At 41.7% G+C, this 25,729-nt stretch overlaps 1 protein-coding gene across 1 annotated transcript in view; it reads right to left on the bottom strand.

The window, feature by feature from the left end:
- The window catches only part of LOC124580705 (molybdenum cofactor biosynthesis protein 1-like), a 71,353-nt gene that overhangs the window by 5,869 nt on the left and 39,755 nt on the right, over positions 1 to 25,729 (bottom strand). The window contains exon 8 of the mRNA XM_047131281.1: positions 16,826 to 16,911. Within this exon, the coding sequence (XP_046987237.1) occupies positions 16,826 to 16,911 (86 nt within the window). The remainder of the gene's footprint in view (positions 1 to 16,825; positions 16,912 to 25,729) is intronic.

Here is a 25,729-nt window from a genome sequence, read left to right as displayed (position 1 = left end):
TCTCGAGGGTGTGGAACATGTCAGAATGTATAACACAAAACATTTTAATATAATGAATACTACCCTGATCATTTGTCATGAGATTGTCAAAATAGGTGAATACAATACAATAAACTGGAAAAGCTAATATTTACAGAATTAATACGCTGTCAGAATGAAACATTGTTATGCACTATTAATAAATTTATCATACACAAAATACTTAATATTGACTGTTGCAACCAAGTGCTGTCAAAACTTATATCTAACATATTTTTACTTAAGCTGGCCTAACAGTCTCTGTTAGGATATTCATCTATAGAGTAGAAGGCATTGCCTATCAAAAAGTCATTCAAACTCTGTTTAAACTGTGCTTTATCTGAAACCAAGTTTTTAATGGTTGCTGGTAATTTATTGAAAATGTGTGTTCCTGAATATTGGACCCCCTTTTGGACCAACATAAGTGATTTTAGGTCTTTATGTAGATTTTTCTTATTCCTAGTATTGATAATATGTATTGAGCTACTTGTTGGAAATATAGATATATAACTTGCAACAAATTTCATTAAGGAGTAAGTATACTGAGAAGCAATGGTTGGAATTCAAAGTTCCTCGAATAGGTTCTACACGATGTTCTTCAAAGACTGGTCCCAGATACTCCATTGCACCATTCACCGAACCTGATAACCCCGAGCCGTCAGTAACAAAAATTAAGTCTTGCTTAAGAGATTTACAACACTACATGCTCTTGTTACCAAAGTCTCATTTACTTTTAGAGCTATCTGTTCCACTTCCTTTTTGGCCCCACTTCTCTCTGTCTTCACTATATCTGAAACAGTTCTTATTTTGTTGCCCGATACAATTATCATTTTCTCTTAATAAAGCTACTTCGATTTCTGGATTACTTGATTCAATATTTTGCAGTATTCTTTGTAATGCATTACAATTCTAATATCAGAAACGTTCCTAGATAGTAGATACAGTCTCCTTTTTGCCCCACATGATATCTTTATTCCTTGTATAATCCATGGTTTATCTTTTGACTTCTGTGTGATCTGAGTTACCTTTAGGGGAAAACAATTTTCAAAAGAGGAGGTAACTTTATTAGTAAATGCTTTGCATTTTCCATTTGAGTCAGGTAAACATCTCTCCAGTTCATGTCTTTGAGCAATTTCCTGAATTCCTCAATTTCTGGCTTATTTATTATCCTCCTGTACTCAGATTTAATATTTTTTTATCCTGACAAGTTTCAACATTTAACACAAGATGCTGCACGTCGTGATCAGATAGTCCATTTACTATTGGTTTTGTGATATGACGTCTTTCCCCTAGATTTGTTCATAAAGATATTATCAATAGCAGTCTCAGAGCATTTACATATCCTAGCTGCAAAGTTCACAATAGGAACTAAATTGAATGATAATGTTAAAAACACCAGCAACCACTATTTCCCCTTCTTTTGTTTTTTACACAAGCTATTCCTTTCGCTTTGTGAAATGAAGCACTGCCTAGTTCCAAAACACAGGACTACTATGACAAGGTGAAATGTTCTCAGAGTGCTACATGTATGATAGTAAATGTAATCAGCACTATAGTTGTTTTCTGAGTAGTTATGCTGTGTGTGTTTCATTCAATCAGATGAAATGGAATAAAATCATCAATTTATTTATTTGGGCTCTTTATCACCAAGATACATTCAATGTTGGTTGAGGTTTATCTTTTGAATTCACTCCAGTGTAGATTGTCAAAATTTTATCAGTTGTCAATGTACTTGTAACACAGTTTCCGAATTTACTGCCATCCAGGAAAGTATCGCACTCAAATTATTCTCAGAGACTGAGAGATGGCTGAAACCGAGAGCAGAAAGCTCTGACATATTTAGTGATTAATGGAATATATATCAGAAAGGCAGGTTAGACACTGTAGGAGAGGGAGTGTCCATTGTCTCTATTGAGGTCAAAGCTGATTGTGACAGTGAAGTTATCTGGTTGCGTATAACAAGTCTAGGTGAAATCACGTTAATTAATGGATAATCAGCCACCCAGTTCTGCTATGACAGTTTTGGAGCCATTCACAGAAAGTCTATAGACAGTAGCACGTAAATACCTAGATCATGCAATACTAGTTGGAGGTGAATTTAGTCTACTGAGTATAGATGGTAGCCTATGGCTTCATTGCAGGGGGTGCAGTCAATCTTGTGAAGCACTTTTGAATGTGGTTTTCGAAAATTGTCTTGAGCACCTAGTTTGCCATGCCACATGCAATGGAAATATCTTAGACCTTGTAGTTACAAACAGGCCAGATATCATCAATGACTTCAGCATAGAGATGGGGATTAATAATCATGATAACATCATAATAACTAAGGTTACAAAAATTAATAAATCAGTCAAGAAGGCTAGGAAAACGTTCATGCCAGAAAGAGCAGATAAGCAGATGTTAGCATCTCACTTAGACAGAACTGACATCACTTAGTTCCATTAAGATGGACGTAGAGAGATTATGGTCAAAGCTTAAACAGATCGTGAATTGCACTCTCAACAAGTCTGTACCTAGTAAACGAATTAAGGATGCAAAAGAGCCACTGTGGTTTAACAATGAAATTCGGAAAATACTGAGGAAGGAAAAGCTACTGCACTCTTGGTTCAAAAGAGAATGCCAAATGGCAACAAGGAAAGGTTACTACCACTGTCATACCTCAGCAAAAGATCTGGCTGAGAAGCAGGGGAAATTATTGTCCTGTGTAAAATCACTAAGTGAGTCAAAGGTTTCCATCATGTCACTTGACCAGTCTGGTGTGGCAGTAGGAGATAAATGTTTTAAATTTTACATTTAAGAAATAATTCATGCAAGAGAATCATATAAACATACCGTCATTTGACAATAGCACAAAGACACCTAACAACAATCACCACAAGAGGCCAGCACTAGCACAAGTTGTTCACATGATATTCATTGGACTGTTGCCTGTAAACCCGTCCCATGTCAGTGCTCTTGGAAGAGAGCTGTGGCAGTGACACGGCTCTGTTGTTGTTCCTGTGCAGTGATCTGCAAAGACGCGACGGTACGGGACGGGGGGTCGGGTCGAGATTCAAGCAGTGATTAAATACTTCATAAAGAAAGGTATGAAAGTGAAGGACATTCATGCCGATTTCCAGAAAACACCAGGGGACTCTGCTCCTTTGTCTTCAACTGTTGCCAAGTGGATAAATGAATTTCAATTTGGTCAGGAGAGCTCAGATGATGATCATCCATGAATAGGTCAGCCAAAACGTGTCACTACTCTAGAAATCATTGCAAAAGTCCGCATAATGATCAAGGAGGATCACCAATTTAGAGTGCATGAAATTGCTCACGCTTGCCAGATGTCATCTGAAAGGTATTCACAAGATGGGTGCCGCGACTCTTGACGCTGTGTCAAAAACGCATGAGAATGGACATATCACAACAATGTTTGGCCTGTTTTAGGAGAAACAAACAAGATCTTTTGTGCTGGTTTGTGACCACGAGGAAACTTTGGTTTACTACTATACCCCAGAGACAAAGCAACAATCAAGGCAGTGGAAACATGCTGAATCTCCGCCGCCAAACTCCTTCAGCGGGGAAGGACATGGCGTCAGTGTTCTGGGATGCGCCACCAAATTCCTTCAGCGGGGAAGGGCATGGCATCAGTGTTCTGGGATGAGAAGGGGATTCTGTTTGTACATTATCTCCCCACTGGGCAAACAATTACTGGAGAATACTATGCTAACCTTCTGGACAAATTGCAACAAATGATATGCGAAAAAGGCCAGGTTTAATAAGGAAGAAAGTCGTCTAGCATCAAGCAAATGCACGCTCGCATGCATGTACCATCGCCATGGTAAAATTACACAAACTAAGGTATGAATTGTTGCCACACGTGCCTCTTCCCTAAACTTAAAATTTTTCTTTGTGGATGAAGATTCACTTAAATGAAGAATTGATAGCCTGAGTTGACAACTATTTTATAGGCCTGGAGGAAAATCATTGTCGAGATGGGATCGAGGTATTGGAACACTGTTGGACCAAGTGAATTAATCTACAAGCAGGGTACATTGAAAAATAAAAAAGTTTCAGTGACATAAGTACATTTTTTCTATTCTGTTTCAAGAACTTTTCAAACCACCCTCGTAAGCATCCCCGACGCCTGAAATAATTAAAAACAAATTAGTCGCCAGTTGCAGATGGAATCTCAATTTGGTTTTACAAAGAGTGCTATATGGCACTGGACCCTTACTTAGCTTGTATTTATTGTGAATCTCTCACCCAGCAGAAAGACCTAGCAACTGGGGAAAAAAATACAGAGGCGTCTCCTGTATATACGAAGGGCGAAAGAACAGACCCGCGAAATTACAGCCCAATACCCGTAACATCAGTTTGCTGCAGAATTCTTGAACATATTCTGGGTTTGAATCTAATCAGTTTCATAGAGACCAATAAGTTTATGTCCACAAATCAGTACAAAGCATCGCTCATGGGCAACTCAGCATGCCCTTTTGTCATACGACGTCTGTTCAAAAAATTCCAAAACTTTGTCCACAAAATTTTCTATGCTTATCTTTTAATTACTATGGATTGTCTCCTTCGAAATACTCTCCTCCACAATTGATACACTGCTCCCAATATCATTTCCACTTCCAGGAGCAGTCTTGACACACCTCTTGCTGGGTCGCATAAAGTGCCGTCTGCGAATTTTCTTTTATCTCATCTACCATTGCAAAACTTCATCCTTTTCAACTTTGGAAATAAAAAGAAGTCTGCAGGGGTCATACTATTCTCGCAAGGAACATCTCATTCTCATTTGTGAGATCCAAAAGTTTTTTTGGTCTTGACTCATGAGCCGTGGAATGAACTTGGCGGCAACACAATGCATTCCAAGATGCTGTGTCATTTCATAACATGATCCAATTGAAATGTTACATTCTACTACAATCTCTCAGACAGTGTATCTTCGACTGCCACACACAATTTCTTTGACGTTCCTGACACAAGCAACATCAGGGGACATCTAAGAGCGTCCTGAACAAGGATTATTTTTGACTTTTGTAAAGCCATTTTTAAAACGTGTGAATAATACGTAACACCGAGTATGGCTTAAGCACTCATCGCTATAGGCTCCCTGCATCATTTGGTGTGTCTCTGTAAAGGTTTTCTTGAGTTTCACACAAAATTTAATGCAGATGCATTGCTCCTCTAACTTTGCCATCACAAAATTCACAAACCCAGATTCCATATTTCTTGATTTCCGAGAAGCATTTGACATAGTGCCTCACTGCAGACTTTTAACAAAGGTACAAGCACATGGAATAGGTTCCCAGACATGTGTGTGGCTCAAAGACTTCTGAAGTAATAGAACCCACTACATTATCCCGACGGTGAGTGTCCATCAGTGACTAGGGTATCATTAGGATCGTTCCAGGGATGTGTGCTAGGAGCGCTATTACTCATATTTTCTATGTGCATAACTGATCTGATGGACAAAGTGGACAGTAATCTATGGTTGTTTGCTGATGATGATGTGGTGTATGGAAGGTGTCATTGTTGAGTGATTTAGGAGGATAAAAGATGACTTGGACAAAGTTCCCAGTTGGTGCAATAAATGACAGCTAACCCTAAATGTAGAAAAGTATAAGTTACTGCAAATGAGTTGGAAAAACAAATCCATAATGCCAGAATCCTGCATTAGTAGTGTCATGAATGAAGAAGTCATATTGTTTCAATATCTGGACATAACTTTGCAATGTGATATGAAATGGAACAAACTTGTGAGGGTCATGGTAGGGAAGGTGAATAATCATCTTTCGTTTGTTGGGTGGATTTTACTAGTGTGGCTCAGCTGTGATGGACATCACATATAGGGTGCTAGTGTGATCTCTTCTTGAGTACAGTTTGAGTGTCTGGGATCCATAAGGGGTCAAATTAAAGCAGACATTGAGGTATTTCAGAGGCAGGATACTAGATTTGTTAACAGTAGGTTGAAACAACAACATACAAGTATTATGGAGATGTTTCTGGAACTCAAATGGGAATCCCTGGAGGGATTTTGAGGAACACTGTGCTGACTGCAGAACAATTCTGCTTGCACCAACATACATTACGCATAGGGACCACGAAGATAAGAGATGACAAATTAGGACTCATAGAGAGGCATATAGACATTCACTTTTTCCCCACTCGATTGGCAGATGGAACGGGAAAGGAACTGACTACAGTCGAATTAAAATTACTTGATAGTTGGCACTTCAAACGCCAATAAGAGTTGTCAGCGTCACACTTGAACTGTCTGCTGTTGCCAAACTCCACCAAAATTGTCCAGTCACTTCCAATTCCTGGTACAGCATTCTTTCTTGATGTATTTGTATCCCGAATTATGAGCCCGACACTTTTATTATGTATTTCATGACACATGATAACTACACCAAAAACAACACACATTAACAATGCTAATGAAAGACACATATTTCATTCATAGCACTAACCAAACACTACTGAATAAATCAGCACAAGGTGTAATTCAGTATCATACTTATAGTTATCATATTCACAGAGATCATCTTACATTAGATAAGCTTTTCACTATACTGCGTGAAACTGAAATTTTTAAGGTTGCAATTCATAGTTGGAACTGGGTCACTACATTCACATATATAAATACTTCATGCAGTGCTGTGGCATAGCACAATGGTTGGCAGATTAATCTAATGTGTAGCATGTCGTAGGTTTGAATCTCATCAATGTAGCAAAATTTTTAATTCTAAATCTAACCAAATGAGTGTGATTATTATTTTCATTCAATTAATTGGTTTAAATGTATTTTTTTATTTTTAATACTTCGCTGCATCATTTTTCATCATTGTTTTGACTGTTCTATTTGGTCTTATTTTTCATCTTGTCATTATTTCTTCATTTGGAATCTGTCTCAGTCATCTACAATCCATGACTAAGGGTCCACACGGACTGTTCACTGGTTTCAAACATGGCAGCATGTGCAGCTAGTTTAAGGATAGTTACAGGTAACAAATGACACGGAGAAATTTCAATTTGCTTTCAGCCCTGAAATTGAGTTTTTGTTGTCTTGAGTTTACCCTTAAGGGTTAGCTTTAATCGCCATGAACAAAGCGATAATGATATTAGTACTGCTGCAGACTGTTGACCACAATTTTCTCAGCTGGGTTAGGACACAAGTTTACAGTCAGGGATACAAAACGCGTTGTCTGCCCCAGTTCAGTCACTGGTCACTTTAAATCAATAGTCAACAGAGTATCCAACATTTCTGACATACCTTGCACCAGCCACTAGAAAAATTGCTCTGTGTTAAACATTTAACATAATTTGTGAAGTGAGCCGCTTGTTTGTTGTCACCTGTAACCAAACGGTAGCTGGTAGCCAATATGGCAACATTGTTGCAGCAAGTGATTGATGTCAACTATCAAGCAATTTTATTCAGACTATTGTAGTGAGACAGGGTACCTTCAGCCATGCACCATATGGTGGCTAGTGGAGTATGTATGTAGATGTGGAATCACATCCCATCTGGAAAGTCTCCCCTGATCTGCAGTTCTGGGTAACTTTCTCAAAATCTAACCTTTTTCCTAGACCTATCCTTCACCCCTCTTCCTTCCACTTCAACCCTTCTGCCTGAAGAATGAGCTACTGGCTCTGAAAGCTTGCCTAATTATAATCTTCTTTTATGTGTGTGTTCTGCCGCCACTTAGCGAGTAGATTGTTTATCTATCCAATTCAATTATCATGTAATCAAAAGCTGCATTTAACACGCCAAGTCTCTTTTACCAATCATTTTTAATATGTCCTACAGAATGTGCTGTCTACCCTGTCCTTTTTTGAGATTACTGTTTTGCTGTACTTTTCTACAGGCATCATCTTACTTATTAGGAGTCAGTTCATTCATGTTGTTGTTGTTGTGGTCTTCAGTCCTGAGACTGGTTTGATGCAGCTCTCCATGCTACTCTATCCTGTGCAAGCTTCTTCATCTCCCAGTACCTCCTGCAACCTACATCCTTCTAAATCTGCTTAGTGTATTCATCTCTTGGTCTCCCTCTACGATTTTCACCCTCCATGCTGCCTTCCAATGCTAAATTTGTGATGCCTTGATGCCTCAAAACATGTCCTACCAACCGATCTCTTCTTCTAGTCTAGTTGTAGAGCTGCATGTCCTCGGGAAAAATTATGGCTGTAGTTTCCCCTTGCTTTCAGCCGTTCGCAGTACCAGCGCAGCAAGGCCATTTTGGTTAATGTTACAAAGCCAGATCAGTCAATCATCCAGACTGTTGCCCCTGCAACTACTGAAAAGGCTGCTGCCCCTCTTCAGGAACCACATGTTTGTCTGGCCTCTCAACGGATACCCCTCCATTGTGGTTGCACCTACGGTACGGCCATCTGTATCGCTGAGGCACGCAAGCCTCCCCACCAACGGTAAGGTCTGTGGTGTCACCGCCAGACACCACACTTGCTAGGTGGTAGTTTAAATCGGCCGCGGTCCATGTAGTACATGTCGGACCCGCGTGTCGCCACTGTGATCGCATACCTAGCGCCACCACCAAGGCAGGTCTCGTGATACGAGAGTGGACTCGCCCCAGTTGTACGAGAACCTAGCTACCGCCCAGTTGTACGAGAACCAAGCTACCGCCCAGTTGTACGAAGCCTTTCTCTCTCATTAGCCGAGAGACAGAATAGCCATCAGAAGTTAATGGCTACGAACTAGCAAGGAGCCATTTGTATCAGTGCCTATAGCTTACGAGTATTCAAGAGAGATGTATTCCAAGGAATTATTAAAAGTTAAGTAAAAAGCATCTACATACTTTTCTTCTTATTCATTCATAAGTTCTCATGTTCCAGACTTCACGCCCGTCTGCTTATTGCCGTTCGTGCACTATCGGCCACAGCGTTAGTTTAGCATTCCTTTTCAGCAATCCACATCACGGTGTCGGTCCAGCTACCGACACTACAAGGTCCATGGTTCATGAGGGGAGTTCCTTCATAGTCAACAGTTAAGGAATGGGTGGCTGAATTCATATGTGGCATATGTCTGTAAGATGACTCATGAACAATTTCCTAGAATTACAATCAAATATGAAAATGCTGAGAAAGAACACAGTGTGATATTGCAAGATCAGTAATTAAAAAGATGTGCAAAACAGTTGATGCCGTGGCTGTACCAGAAAGTGAGTGGCATATCTGTTGAAGCCTCACTACAACCTAATGTGAAAAACAATTTGGGACAATCTGACACACAACTGATTCTATGCACCAATCTGTTCCCGTGGATGAGAGATGACCGAAATGAAACAGCAGTTGCACAAAAATAGCCAAGGTGACTTCATCAGAGAGAAAGAGTGGTCATTGTTTTCTAGGATGCAAAAGGGATTTGTATTTTAGATTAGCTTGCAAGACTGAAACAATACCTCACAAATACTATGCAAGTATTCTGACTCAACTGGATGAAAAAATATGGAGCCAAGACCCAGGGGGAAAAAAAAAGTTTATCGTCAGTGAAATGCATATGGTCACAAAGGCACTTTCACAATAGGAAAACTGGGAGTTTCAAGTGTGAAGTCTTCAAATATCTATTCCATTCTCCAATTTTTTCACATTCTGACTTTAGCTTCTTCTTCTTTTCTTTTTGTATGAATGATTCACTTAAGACTATATGCGTCACAGCTCAAAACCATTTTGTGAGTCAACAACTGGATATGTTTTCACTGCTCTGTCTCTTGTAACTCCGTTGGACATGGAGGTAGCAAATGAGGATGTAGGATGTTCATGACATACTGCTGTGCTGTCAGAGTGACCTGAAGTCATATCCGATGCTGCCCCACACGCCCTCTCCCTATGTCGTTGTCATACTGACTGACAACTGCAATCGCGGGTCTTGCAGAATGTGACTCACTGCTGATCACATGACAGGTGCAGGTGTGAAAGGGTTACAATGTGCTCAGTGTACATTACAGCGATTCTCCCATGGGCTCGTCAGACACGGTCAACTGGAAGCTTGCTGACAAGCACGCTGCCCTTACGTTCCCAAGCAGTCCAACATGGGGCCACTACCACATCTGAATGTCTCACAAATCTGCATATTGCATAATTCAATCAGCCTGGCAAATGGAGACACACAATTAGGCCCCTTCAAATTTTGTTACATGCTGATAATGCTGACTCACAGAAGTACAGGGCATCTGTGTCCTTCACAGGGATCACTCAACATCTTACACTCTTCACATCTCTTATAGCTCCTACCATTCATGGTAACAATCCAAGACACAAACAAAGCTAATGCAATCTGGTGGCCTTTGTATCCATTTCAGAGAGTTACGACTCTCATAATTTACCACTGGTATGCACACTCGTGAAACTACGTTGCTTCAGGGAGCTTCCCTTTTTTTTCTTCAAGCAGTTTAGTTCTTTGAATCCATTTTTCTTGTAGCTCAGAATAATTATTTTATTGTGTAGCAAACTTACAGACTAGCATTCTGCTCTGAGCTGTCGGAGTTGGCGGTCATGTGTGTGTGAGGTGTGCTTGCTTGTGTGAATGAATGGTGTGTATTTCTATTTCTTTTTCTGATGAAGGTTGTGGCCAAAAGCTTATGTGTAAGTGTCTTAACTGTGCCTGTCTGCATTTTAACGTGCCATCTTTATGGTAATTAGCACTCTATCTTTTCCTACACTGCTGATATTCCAACCTGGAGTTTCCATTGTTTGAACTTACGGTCTACTGTTTTATTTTGCAGTGCACTTCTACAAGTGTAATACACAAATGTTGCCTTAGGAAAGAGTCACAATAACATCCATGTCTACCGTTTGCTATTTTTTACTAAATAGCATGTCACACTCGAAATTTAACTTAGCCAATGAAATAAGTTTGAAGATTTATTGTGTGTAAAAGACACTATGGCCCACTGTGTGGGAAATGTGGGAAGTTCTGTGCAGAGACGGAGTTATCCACAGACGTGGTAAGTCTGGGGAGCTATACGGGTGTTAAAACATCGCCACCTGCTGGGATGAGGGGCCACTTACTCTGTGGTGGCGCTGTGCCAGCAACGAGCTCGACCCATTGATTAGCACCACACATGACAATGACCAACCAGCTGCTTCTCTGTGCAGAGATATAAAATTTATCGATTTTGGACGTCGGGTGACAATCTGTCACATGGAGAACAATGTTTACTCTGGCAATTTTAACACTAATCTAGTGTTCTGCAACATATTAATGTGAAATGTTGTCTATGATGTTGAAGCGTGTAAGTTAAACTGATATCTGAGAATTTGTTGTTTTTGTGGCACTATCTGCAAAATGACCTCTCTTGCAGCTCCAAGCATAAATGTCAAGTGAAGAAGAATAATTAGCACAGCACACTGGAACTGAGTAGGGATCCGGTTTACTGCTCGGCCACTAAATTAGCATATTGTGAGTACACCAGAATAGACGCTGTACACACTTGCATATACTACATACACAAGTACAAGCATGGATCAAGCTACTGTGAAACTGCACTCTGTGTGACTCATCACTACATCAGAATACTGTAAATGTAGTGATTCCAATTTCTTAAGGTCTCTTCCTGTTTGTTTTCATCAGTTGGATCTTATTTTTCAAGTATGTGGGAATCCAATGAGCTTCCTGTTTGGACACATTCTTTCTGTATGTCCCACAAGTTGGATTCTTTGGAGACACATTGTAACAAGAGTTTTTAGGAATTTGATGGAGATTTCACGCTGGGTTCTGTGTGATGTGTTCCATCTTTTATTCTTGGGCCTAAGATTTTTACTACAATTTTACATTCTTCTAATTCAGTTTGCTGTTTTCATGTCTTGTGTTGGACAAAGAGTCTCTCTCATGCATAAAGAAATTCTAATTTGATCACTGTTGTACAATGTTAGATTTTAAAGTTCCAGGAAAAATACTTTTAGTTAACTGAGAGACAGTTTGTATTTTCTGAAGTCTGTATTCTATGGCCTTCTTTTCATTATGATGTTCAGTGGTCTTTTTCACCTAATTATTTAAACTCTTTAACACCAAATACTATGTTGTTGCCTATATAAGTTCAACTAGTGCCATTTTGGTATCAGCCAAGAATTTTTTCTCCAGGTGAAATTAGTAGTCCAATTTTCCTAGCTTGCTCCCTTAATATTTCAAATTGCTTTAGCACATCAGTAATGTTTTTGTCAATTAGTATTATGTCATCGGTATAGGTTACACAATATAATTCTATCTTTAAGTTTACGTTCTAGTCAGTGTAATAGTGCACCTGCTCTTCTCCATTACCTTACCATTTTCTTAGGGGCATAGTTGAATAGCAATGTGATATGCCATCCCATTTTCATATTCTTATGTCTGTCTTAAATTACACTGCTTGAAAAAAAGTGAGACACTCAGAAGGTGGGGAGAAAACAAATTGAAACATAGCGAATTTAGAGGATATGTGATGTTATTTCAGTGATAACAAAACAGAGTCAAATTTACACAGAACTTATCAGTTTGAGCCCACTTATCAATACAGCAATGCACCCTGTCTGGCCTGGACAGTGCGGGAGGATGTCGTAAAGCTGCTGCATACCCTCCTGAGAAAGGTGATCCACAACTGTTGTAACTGGACATTGCAATCATGGATACAGGCAGTGGGACGGAGTTGACGTCCATGTTGGTCCCATAATGTTCTATCGGGGACAGATATGGGGATTTTGCTGGCCACAGGAGTATATCAACATCACACAGACAATTTAAAGAGACACATACTACATGTGGACAAGCACTGGCCTGTTGAAAAATAGCACCACAATACTATTACACACTGCTGTACCATCAGAGTTCCCTCGGCCATTACAAGCCGTGACTTGAAGTCATACCCAATGGCTCCCCACACCATGGGACTCCTTTGTGACCCCCCCCCCCCAAAAATGTGGAAGAATGGGACCTCTCCCAATCTCCCCGGGTCACTGTCAAACTTCTCCACGATAGTCATTTGGAGCAGTGCAGGACTGGGACTCATTAGTGAACATAATGTGACACCATTCATTAGCAGTCCATACTTCTCGATCATGGCACCACTTCGCATGCAGTCATTTGCTTGAGTGTTAATGGCAGCCTATGTGCAGGATGGCAATGCCATAGTCTGGCTGCTCCTAGCTGTATGACACAGCATGTTGCAAGGAGTCTATTACAGTGAACTCCTGTTTATCTGAAATGATCAGGACGGTGGCCGGTTCCGATAACGAAAATTTCAGATAAATCAAAGTCCCCCTGTTTTCACATGTGAACACTACAAATTGTGTCAATATTGCGAAATACGATCGTAAAACGTGCGTAGGGTATGTAAAACGTTTCTGATACGGTTGCAAATAACCCTGTACTTTTTTACTGAAAAAATTGTGTTGACATGTTAAAAAGGCACCAAACTATGATTGAAAACTCAAAGTTTTTAAATGCTGTATAACAAAGCTCGTTTATTTTGCATTCTTACAGAAAAAAATCTCCCTTATTTGGCAGCAGGAAAAAACAGGAGTTTTAATTTTATTACCTGCTCTTTTGAATAAAAAATAAACTACTGAACAAAATTGTGAAACAAATCTAGAGATTACTCAAAGGAACGAAAAGTCTGTCTAGAGGAACTTTCAAGAAAATTAAAAAAAAGAAACCTTTTAAGTTATGGACATAGAAGTTCTAGGATGCTTCATTAGAGTTTATTTTTTGGTAACGAAGTCACGAATGTCTTTTTTTTTTGTTTTTTTGCTTGAGAAACTATTGCTGCAACAATACATCTCCAACATTGAAATCAAACTATTTCAGGATAAATAGTCTCCTCCTGTTGGCTGATGTACTCCAGGGCAGTTTGGATCACTTCGTAACAGAATGTGTGAGGAATATTTTTCTCTGATTCATCATCAGAAACATAGTCTTCTAACGCTTTATGATCGGTCACAATTTGGACGATTTCATCCTCAGTCACATGAAAAAATGCCATTTTCCATCCACTCTTCAATGTCTTCGAAGTGTGTGTCTTTACAACCAGCTTCTCCAGTAAATTCACCAAAATTATGTCAGCTTGAGTTTCGGTGTTGCCTCCTCCTTCCCACCACTTAGGTTGCCTTACGATCTAAGAGTTTTTTCCAAGACCTAACAAGAGGAACTGGAGGAATTAGATTCCAAGCTTCAGCAATCAATGAATGACACTTAAAACATCGATTTTTTTAAGAGCTTCCACAAAATCATCTGCAGCATCAATCACACCTATTAAGTATTCCAGCATCTTGCGTCTGTAATGTTTTTCTATCGCCTCAAGAATACCTTGGTCCATCGGTTGACATAGAGATGTGACATTTTGTGGGAGAAATACAACTTTGATATCCCCATCTTGCAGATCACCTGGGTGATAAGGAGCATTATCCACAAGAAGTAGCACTTTTCAAGGAAGTCCTTTTCCTTCCATGTAATTTACTACAGCTGGAACAAACTCTGCCTGGAACCACTCTCTGAAGATGGCACTGTTCATACATGCCTTAAGACTGATTCGTGTACCTCAGTGGCAAAGCTGGTTGGTTGGTGTCTAAATGCTCTTGGTGTTTTGGATTTGCCAATTAAAGTAAGACACAGTTTATGATTGCCAGTGGCATTACTGCAAGTGAGGACAGTAAATCTTTCTTTGATTTTTTTGTACCCGGAAGCCATTTCTTCTTCTTTAGAGGCAAGGGTTTTCGTTGGCAGCATTTTGTAATTCAACTCAGTCTCATCACATTTGTAAAGTTGATTGCCAGTATAACCTCCTTTGTCAATGATTGTGTGCAGTTTCTTCTTAAAATCAGCGTAGCAGCTTCATCCCCAGATAATGATTTGGCACTGATGGCAATTTCATGAATGCCATGCCGCTTCTTGAAACAATCCTGCCGGCCATTACTTCCGAGGAATTCTTGCTTCTTTCCTTCAATCAGCTCATCAGCTCATTTTGACAAAGTAGAGGACGTGAAACTGACACATCTTTGGCTCTTATTTATTCGTGCCACAAAAATAATGCCTCTTCTAACTGAGGATGTGCACCTTTTCTCATTGTTTTTCAAGATTTCACTGCGCTGCCCAATGCTTGGATGGAACAAAATTTTTCAATTCCTGATCGATTTGTCTTCCGATCAGTAATTGTACTCCTACTCTGCAGCAACTTTTGTGGGTGGCTCACCAGCATCAATTCTCTGCAAAGTGTGAAGCTCTTTTTCCAACAAGATCACATTCGTTTTATGTTTTGTGCCCGTAGTCACGTTCAGTGTTCTTTTTACAGACACTCGACTGAGTCCTTTATGGTTTTTGGCCCCTTTTATCTCTGGACACTTTAAGGCACATAGTGGGAGCACAAAACCTCAAATCAGAAACACACAGATGCAAAACTTGACAACACTCGAGATGCACTAGACAAACTTTTGATTTTTGAAACCAGGCTGTGGCAGCCATCAAATGAAAGCATTCGATACATCTATGCCATTTCCTCTGTTCTACCCAAGCCCACGTGGCAACACAACAGGGTGTTGTACGTTCACTGTTAAACACTCAGCTTTGGTGTACCGACAACAAGTGGAAAGTGTTAGGCGGCGCACTCTAATTGTCGGTTTCGACAGGGCTACGTTGCGCTGCATAGAACAATACTGTATGTACTGTACTTCCAAGGAGTTCCAATAGATGGCAGTGGCATACGAATAAGAAACACACTAGAGCTTCAACCAACACACGCACGAATTGATGATACTTGGACTTTTGACACGCACCAGTGCACTGATTAGCAGTAGATTGCCAAAAAACACTAGCAAATGCTTGGCTCCAGGTGCATGCAAATTGAAACTTGTCAAGCGTCAATCTAGCTAGCCAAAAGTGTAGCTGCACGAGAGTTTACTGTACTTGTTCTCAGATGGCAGTCACAGACATGAACAGATTACAATGTACTCAGTACACTACACAGTGATGCTCCCTTGTAGCGGTCTGATGTAGTCAACTGGAAGATTGATGATGAGTATGCCCTTACTTTCCAACATCAGGCCACTGTCAGATCCAAATACTCCAAAAATACAGATGTTGCAAGGTTTAACCAGGCGACCAAATGGACATCCACAATGAGGTTTCTTTCAAACTCTCATCAGATAATGCTGTCTCACACCAATATGCAGCACCTTCATATCCTCCAGAGTGATGATTCAACATCTGACGCTATTCACATCCCTTATGTACCACACGATGCTTGCTAAACAGCAATAAAAACAAAGAACACTAATGAATAATGAAGGAAAAGACAGACTGTTACTTACCATAAAGAAGATACCTTAGGCTGCAGATGGGCAGAATTAAAAGAAACTTACACAAAGCTTTCAGCCACAGCCTTCATCAGTAAGTAGTAATCTGTCTTTTCCAACATTGTTGATATTCCTACTGGAGTTTCCATTGTTTCAAGGACACTGACGCTTTTCTGTGAGTGTTTCCTTTATGATGTTTTCTGCATTTTAGCTATTTTTAAAAAAAGAAAAAAAAAAAGAAAGAAAGAAAAAAAAAAGATTTGTTGCTGGAAAACTTCTGAAGTCCAATAAAGGAGTTACAACAGCCATATATGGTTATCTGGTGGACCTTGCAGAACCAAATTCTAGGGCTGAAATGTACTGTTGACCAATGGGCATTAATCAGAATGAATACTAAATAAAAAATTAAATCCAATTTTACACAAAAAACTCAGGTTCTATCACTGTTGTTTTTCGTTCTGTTTTGCTCTTATGTTTGCTATGACTTGTTAAGCAGAAATTTTCTTTCTATCTATAGAGTTACATTTGCTGTAATGTATCTTACCTGCATGTTGTTTCTTCTTTCTTCTCACTGCTGCCCCAATCATGGCAAGCAAGTCATCCTCACTGCATTTGCTTCGTATTGCATCTCTGAAACAACAGTTAAAACACCCGTTAAACAGTACCAGGCCAACACCACACAGTGAAATGTTGGTACACTAAAAAGGAAGAAAAACTTTGCAGAAATCTTCAACAGTAATCTTGTAGTCTGCAGTAGGCAACAGCAGGATAACAAACCCACTGGACAAAAATGGGAAAGTCATGATAGAAGTTACTTTTATTTTTATAAATAAACAGGTATCTTACACAAATGCTCAAGAGTATACATAGGATCTCGGGCTGAAGAGGTGGAGCAGAAACTGACATTAGTTTTGTTGAAGAGGGAGTAGTGGAACACAGCACAATTTCTTGCAAAATGAAGCCAAATTTATTGATAAACTGTTAATTAATTGCGAAGCTCACTAATGTGACCATTTTACAATAGGTACTTACTGCTTGGAGTATATGTGACTTTTCAGGCTTGCCTGATAGATCTGTTGCAAAACCACTTTGGGTTCCCCACCAGATAACATTATGCAAGTCCCTCCCTCAATATTTCAGTGACACAACGTTTTGGCATCTTCAGGTGATGGTGATTTCCACCATCACTGCTGCAAGATGGAACTGGCAATTTCCACATGACAGCTTTGAAATTTATCATGTGGATGACTATGACCATCATATTTAGAATTCAGAGGATTTCATAGAATACCTGAAAATGCTTAAACTAGAACTTTCAGATCTTTTAGTTAGCTTAAATGTTATATCATTACTTACAAAAGTGCCCTGCAGCCCTCATTAGAGGTTATTAGCAGCAAGTTTGAGAAAGAAATTGTGGTGCTGTTTAAAAATGTGCATACCTCATCCTATTTCTTATGTAACACCAACTACTTTAATCAAGTGGACAGTGTTCCCATGGGAGATCCTCTATTTCCCTTAGTAAATATCCAACATTCCTCCTTCTGGCAGAATGCTGAAGAGACATTTGTGGTGTGGCCCACATAATACAGACACTACCTACGTTCCTGCAGCATTTGCACTCGGTCCATCTAAATATTCAGTTCACTGTGGAAGTACAAAAAGATAGCAGCTTACCATTCCTGGATGTCACGGTTAGAAGAAAAGCTGACAGAACACTGGGGCTTAGTCTCTACTGCAAACTGATACACGCAGAGTTATATTTGCGGTCCAAAAGTTGCCGTCACCCTGCACAATGTGGTGGTGTCTTACACTCCCTGGCACATAGAGCACACGTGATCTCAGATACCGACAGTCTGCCTGGTGAACTGTAACACCTAAGAACAGTGTTCCAGCAGAATGTTTATTCTTGTAAACAGATTTGCAATGTGTTCTGAGCAAAGCAAGTTCAGTGTAGGGATGTAAATGAAGTTACTTAGACAAGCACTGCAAATGGCTTTCCTACCATATTTCAGTGGCATGTTTTCAAAAATAGAAAGAATCACTAAGAGAAACAGAATCAAGTGTGTTTTTTGTCTACCAGCAAAACTAAGGAATTGTTTGTGTTCAGTTAAAGACAATCTTGACCTTAGAAAACACAGATCATATATAAGATCTGATGCCATTATGGGAAATCTTATATAGGGCAGACACCTCACATTGTGCAAGAACACTGTGTTCAACAGTGCTGACAAAAATGCCACCCAGTAAATTAGTGGTAGCAGAGCACTGCCTGAATACAGGGCACCACATGTTTCCCAAGAGGACTGAAATTTTATTCTCAGGATCATCACTCTAGGATTGTGTTTTTAAGAATGAGGCATGTATCCATATGGTGGGCAATCTTACCAACAGGAATATGGAATTTTGACTAAGCACTGCCCAGAATCCAGCACTGACTGCCATGAAATTAAAACAGTAGAAACCAGATCCTCCGATGTATGACCTGATGCAGCACCTTGCAGAGAGTTAATTCAGCGTTTAACCACACGAGTGTCCAGAAGTGCAGTCATTGCCCACAACACATAAGCAGAAGGCTACTATGAATGGCATTTCCATCCAACTGGGAGTGCCTTCGTACTCCTGCTTCTAGCCTGACAAATTTCAGTTCTGCTGTGCAAATATCACCAGTCACATCTTGCAGCAGTGATGACAGGACCCACCACTACCTGAAGATGACGAACAGTTGTGTTGCTGAAATATTGTGAGGCTTGCACAAAGTTATTCAGTGGAAAATCTGAGAAGATTCGTATACATTATTTTTCTGTGACGCAGGTAATGTGCAGCCAAATGTGATAATTTTCTGCATTTGCCTTTTTGTACATTTCAAAATACCCCAAAAATTGGCGAGGAACACTGAACATATGACATAACCAGATGACATACCCCACAGCATGTGCAGCAGTCGGGGTTGAGTGTAAAGGAATGATTGAGCAGTGCAATACTTTCATTTGAGCAAACAGAGCAAATTTCGAAAACATTTTGTAAATATGATCTGTTGTAAATGTAGATGTTACAAAATTACTGTCCCTGCTGTAATCAAGCAAAAGCAGTTCTGATTTTGTGTTTTTTGCTTCTGTCCTCTTTTTGTTTACAGACATTAGTTAGTAAAGAAAACATAGGTCATTTAATGGCAATGATGCTATTCTGAAGTTTATACTCATCTACTTTTTATGCAATACGGTAGGTTTTGATTTGTACTGTACTTTGCAAGAAATCAAGGAAACTGCAAGATCGGTAAATAAAATAATAAACTTCAATATAAATACATAATTGTTAAACACAATGAAAAAATACTGCCTGCCAGATGCAAGACTCAAATCCTGAACGCCATCACTAAAGTCGCACATGTGTGTCCGTAGCCACAATGATATGAATACTTGACTTGGGTTGGGATGATCAAGTGTGACAGACCGAGAGGCTCTACCACTGCAAGCATGACAAGGTACATCATCTGGTGACATTTATCATTCACTTTTGACACATTTCCCAACATTTGTATCGTATCCAACATTTGTGATCCCATGTGTCTTGTATTAAATTACTTGTCTCAGGGTCATCTACAGTGCTTTGGAGGTTTTTAAATGTTAATACGCATCACCCTGTCTGTGTGTGTGTGTGTGTGTGTGTGTGTGTGTGTGTGTGTGTGTGTGTGTGTGTGTGTGTGTGTGTGTGTGTGTGTGTTTATATATATGAAACAAATACTAACAAAGAGATAGAGGGCCTGGCCAGTACTTACCTCAGCTCAGTACAGCCGATACATACACAAAACAGAACAGAAAATTGACGTATCCTAGCTTTCGGAACTTCGTTCCTTCATCAGGGAGGAGAGAGGGGAAAAAAGGGGAAGAAGGGAAAGTGGATTCAGGTTTTGCATCGGGGTCGGTTACAGGGGTAGGAACCACTGGGTAGAGAAGGTGGTCTGGGAATATTGTAGGGTTTGACAAGGATGATACGGAGGTTAGGGGGTTGGCAAAAGGCAACTCTGGGTGGTGTGGGGAGAATATTGTCAAGGGATGATCTCATTTCAGGGCTTGACTTGAGAAAGTCATATCCCTGGCGGAGTAATTAGTTGATGTATTCGAGGCCAGGATAATATTGGGTGACAAGGGGGATGCTTCTGTGTGGTCTGGGGGTAGTACCATTGTTGTTGGGTGGGGAGGAATGTATTGCTTGGGAGATCTGTTTGTGGACAAGGTCTGCAGGATAGTTGTGGGAGAGGAAAGCACTGATATATAATATAATACAGGGAAACATTCCAAATGGGAAAAATATATCTAAAAACAAAGATGATGTAACTTACCAAACGAAAGCATTGGTATGTTGATAGACACACAAACAAACACACACACAAAATTCAAGCTTTCGCAACCCACAGTTGCTTCATCAGCAAAGAGGGAAGGAGAGGGAAAGACGAAAGGATGTGGGTTTTAAGGGAGAGGGTAAGGAGTCATTCCAATCCTGGGAGTGGAAAGACTTACCTTAGGGGGGAAAAAGGACAGGTATACACTCGCACACACACACACACATATATCCATCCGCACATATACAGACACAAGCAGGGTATATGTGTGGATGGATATGTGTGTGTGTGTGTGTGTGTGTGTGTGTGTGTGTGTGTGTGGCATACTGATCTGATCTGAACTATGCAGCCTTAAAATGGAAGTTTTTTGATCACTCCTTATTTTGCTCCCTGCCACCTTGGCAATATGTACCGCAAATCATCAGACAGACGACCTTCCTGCATGCTTCATGTTGTGTCTAGACAAGACAGCCTAGACACAATGAGAGGAAGCCGAAAGGCATGCTCTAAGTTAAAAAAGGAGGGCGTGAGGTCTGAAACAGGATACGTAATGAATGCTATAAAGAAAAGTACGTAGCTTCTGGAATACTTAACTTTAATCCATCCTTTTGGTACATCTGGAGATTGTGGTGATACAAGTGAGACTCTTTATATACATGCAATGTTACTAATGGCGCCTTGCTAGGTCGTAGCCATTGACTTAGCTGAAGGCTATTCTAACTATCAGCTCGGCTAATGAGCAATGCTTCGTCCATGTAGTCGCTGGCAAAGTCGTCCGTACAACTGGGGTGAGTGCTAGTCCGTATCTCGAGACCTGCCTTGTGGTGGCGCTCGGTCTGCAATCACACAGTGGCGACACGCGGGTCCGACATGTACTAATGGACCCTGGCCAATTTAAAGCTACCACCTAGCAAGTGTGGTGTCTGGTGGTGACACCACATTCCTCCCCTGCAAATCGGCGAATGGTCGTGTTATAAGGCTTCCGCCCGCCGTGGGGAGAACCCCATGTTGACGTATGCGATGAGGTGGGGAGCCTAACAACAGGCGAGGCTGTGCCACCCGCACGCGGCCATTCGGTCCAAGGGGAGCTAGGAAACACCTGAAAACCTAGTCCAGGGTGCACGTCAACATGCGGTGTATGTGCCCGTAAAGAGACAGGAGGGGCCGAAGGGTCGACCTCCATTGCGTCGGGGTACCCGACGCGCGAAGACTCCATGTGGTCCGTAGCGGGCAAGAGTTCCATGGCGGAGGACAGCTGGTCACGGGAAGCGATCGGCGGCGTGTGACCCAGGGAGGCGCTTGGTGGCTGCAGCGAAGCGTCCACTGCGGGCGGCACCAGCTGGACAGGCGGCGGAGGCGGCAGCGGCGCGTCACCATGGGGCAAAATGGAAGGCATCGTTGGTAACACCTGGGGATGAGGCGAGCCAGTAGATGGGTCCCCAGGGCGCTGACCGGATGGCACCGTCGCTGAAAGCAGACGGGGAGCGGCAGAACCCGTGCGACGACAGAGGTGCAGCTGATTGAGATGCCGACGCACCTCACCAGAGGCCCCCAAAACCAAATACATCACGCGGCCGAGGCAGCAAAGAATGTGCACTGCGAGCCAACGCCGTGAACCTCGATAGTTGCGATAAAATACAACGTCGCCTGGAGCAAAAGCAGAAGTCTGCCGCTGCACAGGAACCTGATGCGGCGGGTGCAGCAAAGACATCAAGGTTCGATGAGGACGACTGTGGAGCAACTCAGCTGGCGAGCGACCATCTCGTGGCTGAGAGCGATACAAAGACAAAATGAGCAACAACGCGTCCTCCCGAGAATGCGACTCTTTCAACTTCAACATCTGTGACTTGAAAGTCCGGACCAATCGTTCAGCGGCACCGTTTGACTGAGGCGAAAACGGCGCGGATGTCAGATGTTGAATACCATTGGCCTGGCAGAATGACTGAAATTCTGCGGACATGAATTGTGAGCCATTGTCGGAAACAATAGTCTGCGGAAGACCTTCAATGCAAAAGATGCAGACAACCCTTGGATGGTGGCAGTTGATGTCGTGGAAGACATCCGGACAACAAAAGGAAAATTACTGAAGGCATCTACCAGAACAAACCACCGAGCATACCAGAATGGACCAGCAAAATCGATGTGCAAGCGTTGCCAAGGGGAAGTGGCTCTTGGCCATGCAAAGACTTTCCGCGGCAGTGCGGATTGTTCTTTGGCACACGCCACGCAAGAAGAACACATATTTGTAATCTGCAGCATCGATTCCGAACCAAGTACAGTGCTGACGAGGAAGTTGTTTCGTTTGCACTATACCCCAATGTCCTCGGTGAAGAAGCCGTAAAACAGAGGACTGTAACGAACGTGGGACCACGATTCTGGACTGATCATTATCAGAACGCAACAACAAAACACCGCGTCGAACAAAAAGTCTCTCCTTGTGAGCAAAAAATCAGCAAACCAACGGATCCTCGATCCGAGACTTTGACAAAGGCCATTGCGTAGCAACAAAATGCAAAACGGTAGCAAGGACCGGGTCAGCAGCTGTGGCTGTAGCTACACGACGAAAATCAATCGGAAACGAGTCGACCACGTCATCGGTTTCCGAATCAATGAACATGCAAGCAAGTTCAGAAGAATCGAATGCTCTATCCTCAGCAACAGGCAAACGGGACAACGCATCGGAGTTTCCGTGCTTAGCAGTGGACCGATACAAGATATCGTAGCGGTACTGCGAGAGGAAAATAGACCAGCGAATGAATTTCTGCGCTGTACGCGGAGGTACAGGCTTGTTCGGATGAAAAAGCGACATCAAAGGTTTGTGGTCTGTGATGATGGTAAAGTGACGACCATACAAGAAATCATGGAACTTAGTAACACCAAACACGAGAGCCAAAGCTTCTTTCTCTATCTGTGAATAATTTCTTTGCGCAGACGAGAGCAATTTGGATGCAAAGGCAATAGGGCGATCATGCGACCCATCTTTGTGCGCAAGCACAGCACCGATCCCGAAATCCGATGCATCTACCATCAACAAAAGGGGTTTCTGGGGATTGAATGGCGTAAGGCAAGTATTAGAAAGCAACGCCGATTTCAACTGGCGAAAGGCGCGTTCGCATTCCGTCGTCCAGACGAACGGAACACCCTTACGGCGTAAGCTATGAATCGTAGCTGAAATGGAAGAGGCATTGCGCAGAAAGCGATGATAATAGTTAATTTTACCCAACACACTCTGTAGCTGCTTCAAATTCTGCGGCAAAGGCAAGTCTTGTATGGCACGGAGGTGCTCTGGACTCGGATGTATGCCTTGGGCATTGATGACATGTCCCAGGTATGGTAAGTCACGAGCAAAAAACACACATTTGTCCTTCCGCAAGCGAAGACCATTTTGTCGCAATACCTGAAATAATGTTCGTAGGTGTGCTAAATGCTCGTCTGCTGTCTTTCCGGAGATCACAATATCGTCCAGATAGTTCGCAGCAGTTGGGACTGATGCACAAACAGTTTGTAAATATTGCTGAAACAATGCAGGGGCGGATGCACACCCGAATGGCAGTCTTTTGAATCGGTACAAACCAAGATGCGTGTTAACCACCAAGACGCGCTGGGATTCTTCGTCCACTGGTATTTGGAAGTACGCATCTGTGACGTCCAACTTTGAAAAATATTTACCCGGGCACAGTTTGTCAAAAAGATCTTCCAGGCGGGGTAATGGAAAAGTTGCAAACACTAGTTGTGGATTCACAGTGGCCTTGAAGTCCACACAAAGTCTCAGTTTTCCGGAAGGTTTGGGCAAAATTACTAATGGTGAGGCCCAGAGAGAAGCCTGCACACGTTCAATTACACCTTGTGATTCTAAATTGTGTAATGTTCTTGCAACCTCATCATGCAATGCGTGAGGAACATTGCACGCTCTGAAAAATTTCGGTTGCCCGTTGACTTTCAGTTCCAAATGTGCTTCATAGTTTTTAGCGCAACCTAAGCCCGGCGCAAAAATGTCTGCAAATTCTTCACACAGACGAGAAACACTGTCTGAAGGCACAGTCTGATTCACTGATAGGACCTGATTTACTATAGACATGTTAAACAACTGAAATAAATCGAAACCAAACAAGTTCACTGCAGTAGAAGAACGAAGAACGTAAAATGAGACAATTTTTGTTTGTCCCTTGTATGTTGCAAGAAGGCTGCACTGTCCTAACACAGGGGATATTCTGACCTGAATAACTATTTAACTTAACATTTGCGGCACGCAACGGAGGTTTGCCCAGTTGTTTGTACGTGTCGTGATTGAGCAACGAAACTGCAGCTCCGGTATTGAGCTGGAATGGTATGACCATTCCATTAAAATCCAAATCTACAAAAAGTTTATTGTCCTGCTGACGACAAGAGCAACTGTCTCGTGCAATTTGAACTGATACAGGTACAGCATCACTTGCTAATTGACGTGATTTCCGGCGACGACGACGCACACTTTGTGTGGGACGAACACTGTCACTGTTTGAGAAAGTGGCACTGAACGGGGTGGAATTCACTACATGAATGTCCATGGGCGAAGGTCCACGAGCCTGAGTGTCCTTGGTTCGATTCCGGCGCGAAGCAAAAGGCCTGGAATGGTTGTGATTGTCTGATCTGAGCTTTTTCTGGCAAACACTTTGAACATGTCCTTTCTTATTACAGAAAAAGCAAATAGCTTGGCGTGACGGGCAATTTTCACGCGAATGTCTAGTAGCACACCGCGGGCATGATTTTACTGCAGTTGTATGCTGTCGCGGCACACCTGGTTTAGAGCGTAGTGGCAGCTGCGTGGACGTGCGCGAGGGCAGTTTACCGGGCCGTGCAGCGCGCCCGGCGGGCTGGTTAATGTTACACACGGCTGGCGAAGTTGCAAATGATTCCTGAGCAAAGTGAAGTGTGTCTTGTCTATCTAATATGTCTATCACTTGCTGAAGGGAGGGATTAACTAGTTTCAAAATCTGTTCCCATATACGAACATCAGAAACGTTCTGTGCAATTGCATCACGGACCATTGTATCTGAATAAGGGAGTCCACATTCACACTCAAAAGCACAATCCCTTGTAGGCCTTGCAATGTTGCAACCCACTCCCTAT

This window comes from Schistocerca americana, unplaced genomic scaffold, assembly GCF_021461395.2.
Source record: "Schistocerca americana isolate TAMUIC-IGC-003095 unplaced genomic scaffold, iqSchAmer2.1 HiC_scaffold_35, whole genome shotgun sequence".
In the NCBI taxonomy this organism is placed as follows: domain Eukaryota; kingdom Metazoa; phylum Arthropoda; class Insecta; order Orthoptera; family Acrididae; genus Schistocerca; species Schistocerca americana.
The sequence above is the reverse complement of the archived record's forward strand: the minus strand, read 5'-3'. Positions and strand labels throughout refer to the sequence as shown.